This window comes from Rhinopithecus bieti, unplaced genomic scaffold (genome assembly GCF_001698545.2).
Source record: "Rhinopithecus bieti isolate Rb0 unplaced genomic scaffold, ASM169854v2 scaffold_64503, whole genome shotgun sequence".
In the NCBI taxonomy this organism is placed as follows: Eukaryota; Metazoa; Chordata; class Mammalia; order Primates; family Cercopithecidae; genus Rhinopithecus; species Rhinopithecus bieti.
The window spans coordinates 565814-568429 of record NW_016825208.1 but is presented as its reverse complement, the minus strand read 5'-3'; the positions used below and the strand labels follow the sequence as shown (position 1 = coordinate 568429).

Below are 2616 nucleotides of genomic sequence, written 5' to 3'. Positions count from 1 at the left end.
AAAAAAAAAAAAAAAAAAAAAGCTGGGCATGGTGGCGCATGCGTGTAGTCCCAGCTACCGGGGTAGGGGGTGGTGGTTGTTGGCCAGGGTGGGGGTTGGGTGGGAGGGCGAGGCTGCAATGAGCCCTGACCGTACCCCTGCACCCCAGCCTGGGTGACAGCAAGACCTTGTCTTTTTTTTTTTTGAGATGGAATCTTGCCTTGTCGCCCAGGGCGCAGCGCATTGGCGCGATCTCGGCTCACTACAACTTCTGCCTCCGGGGTTCCAGGAATTCTCCTGCTTCAGCTTCCCAAGTAGCTGGGATTACAGGCGCCCGCCATCACGCCAGGCTAATTTTTGTATTTTTAGTAGAGATGGGGTTTCACCACGTTGGCCAGGGCTGGTCAAACTCCTGACTTCAAGTGATCCACCCGTCTCAGCCTCCCAAAGTGCTGGGATTACAAGCATGAGCCACCGTGCTAGGCCCAAAGTGCTGGGATTACAAGCATGAGCCACCACGTCCGGCCCAAGACCTGTCTTAAAAAAAAAAAAAAAAAGACAGTCGGGAATGCTACCTTACAGTCCCATTCTAAGACAATCTGTACCATCGGCTACCTCATGCTTTTAAGTTCTCAATGCAAGTCTCAAAGCTACCCTGAAAACAATAATTCCTTTTGTCATATTTTCAGGAATTCTGGGAACTAACACTATTCTCAACAGTCCTTCTATTTTAGCATGGTTTTCTGACCATAATACACTGTTGGGGGGAAAAATTAACTCTAAAACTCTTGACAGTATATAAGTAACTTGCTTTTCTCCCATTCTAGAAAGCCTATTTTATGCAAGGGAGGAAGCTACATTCTAGCGTTCATTTTCTTTCTAATAGAGCCAGGATCTTGCTTTGTCACCCAGGCTGGAGTGCAGTGGTACGATCATGGCTCACTACAGCCTCAGACTCCTGAGATTAAGTGATCCTCCCACCTCAGCCTCCCAAGTAGCTAGGACTACAGGCAAGAGTCACCACACCTGACTCTAGCATTCATTTTTTTTTCTTTTCAGTCTCACTCTGTCACTTAGGCTAGAGTGCAGTGGTGTGATCTTGGCTCACTGCAACCTCCACTTCCCAGGTTCAAGTGGTTCTCCTGTCTCAGCCTCCCAAGTAGCTGGGACTACAGGCACGTGCCACCCTACCTGGCTAATTTTTGTATTTTTGGTAGAGACAAGGTTTCGCCATGTTGGCCAGGCTGGTCTCGAACTCCTGACCTCAGATGATCTGTCTGCCTTGGGCTCCCAAAGTCCTGGGATTACAGGTGTGAGCCACCATGCCGGGCCAAGCATTCATTTCCAGTTGTTTCTGTTTTATTAACTGTTGATAAGTATCAGTACTTACTTACAGCAATTTATTTGGGTAGCAAAGTTGAAAACCTCCAGCCCATCCTTCAGTCTTGGTTAGGAAAGTATTCTAGACAACAGGCTCCAACAGTCTGATTTAATTAGGAATTAAATAAGTTGAGATGGGGTGGAGTGGGATCATCAGAAGGCTGACATGGGACCGCTGGAGTTGGCAATCATAGCAGTGTGAGGTTGGCAAGGGGAGAAACCCCTTCGAGACAAGGCACAAACTATTTGGCAAGGAGAGATGAGGGGTGGGACCTCATTGTCAATGGACATGCTCAGGGAGGCCAGTGGATTACATGCAACAGGAGGATCATTCAGGCAACTTCAGCTATGAGGCTGGGCATCTGTGAGGGCTGAAGGCTCAGGCTGTTCGCAAAGGCTTGTGATTCACCTGGCAAAAAGACAACAGCAGGTGACACTTGGGAACATTTGGGAGGTTGAGGCCCCTGCTCTCCTGGGCCCCCATTTAGACGAATGGGCTATAGGGAGAACACACATGGCCAGGAGTCTTCATTCTGGTGCCTTACCTCATCCTGTTTCCCTAAGCAAAGACATCAAGATCCACATACAATAAATCACTCAAGAGAAGAGAAGGGGCAGAGCCTTGTTTGCACTCTCCTTAGCTATGAATATTCCACTGCAGGCCTCCAGGAGGCTCCAAGGAACCCAGTTTGAAGGTCATCGGTATGATCCAGGGCTTTTATTTACATATGCTTTTTTTTTTTTTTTAAGAAGGAATCTCATTCTGTTACCCAGGCTGGAGTGCAGTCGTGCGATCTTGGCTTACTGCAACCTCCGCCTCCTGAGTTCAAGTGATTCTCTTTCCTCAGCCTCCCGAGTAGCTGGGATTACAGGTATGCGCCACCATACCCGGCTAATTTTTGTATTTTTGATAGAGATGGGGTTTCACCATGTTGGCCAGACTGATCTCAAACTTCTGACATCAGCAGATCCATCCACCTTGGCCTCCCAAGGTTCTGGGATTATAAGCATGAGCCACAGCGCCCAGTCCAAATATGCATTTCTTTCTCTTTTTTTTTTTTTTTTTGAGACGGAGTCTCGCTCTGTCGCCCAGGCTGGAGTGCAGTGGCGCAATCTTGGCTCACTGCAAGCTCTGCCTCCCGGGTTCTCACCATTCTCCTGCCTCAGCCTCCCCAGCAGATGGGACTATAGGCGCACGACACCATGCCTGGCTAATTGTTTTGTATTTTTAGTACAGACGGGGTTTCACCATGTTAG

The 2616-nt window shown here is 48.5% G+C and overlaps 1 protein-coding gene across 2 annotated transcripts in view; it reads right to left on the bottom strand.

Annotated features, from left to right (window-relative positions):
- Window positions 1-1356: 1356 nt before the first annotated feature.
- FLOT1 (flotillin 1) overlaps window positions 1357-2616 on the bottom strand; it is a 12514-nt gene continuing 11254 nt past the window's right edge. For both annotated transcript variants that reach the window (XM_017862811.1, XM_017862812.1), the window contains one exon: window positions 1357-1768. In XM_017862811.1, the coding sequence (XP_017718300.1) occupies window positions 1739-1768 (30 nt within the window). In that variant the 3' untranslated portion in view covers window positions 1357-1738. The remainder of the gene's footprint in view (window positions 1769-2616) is intronic.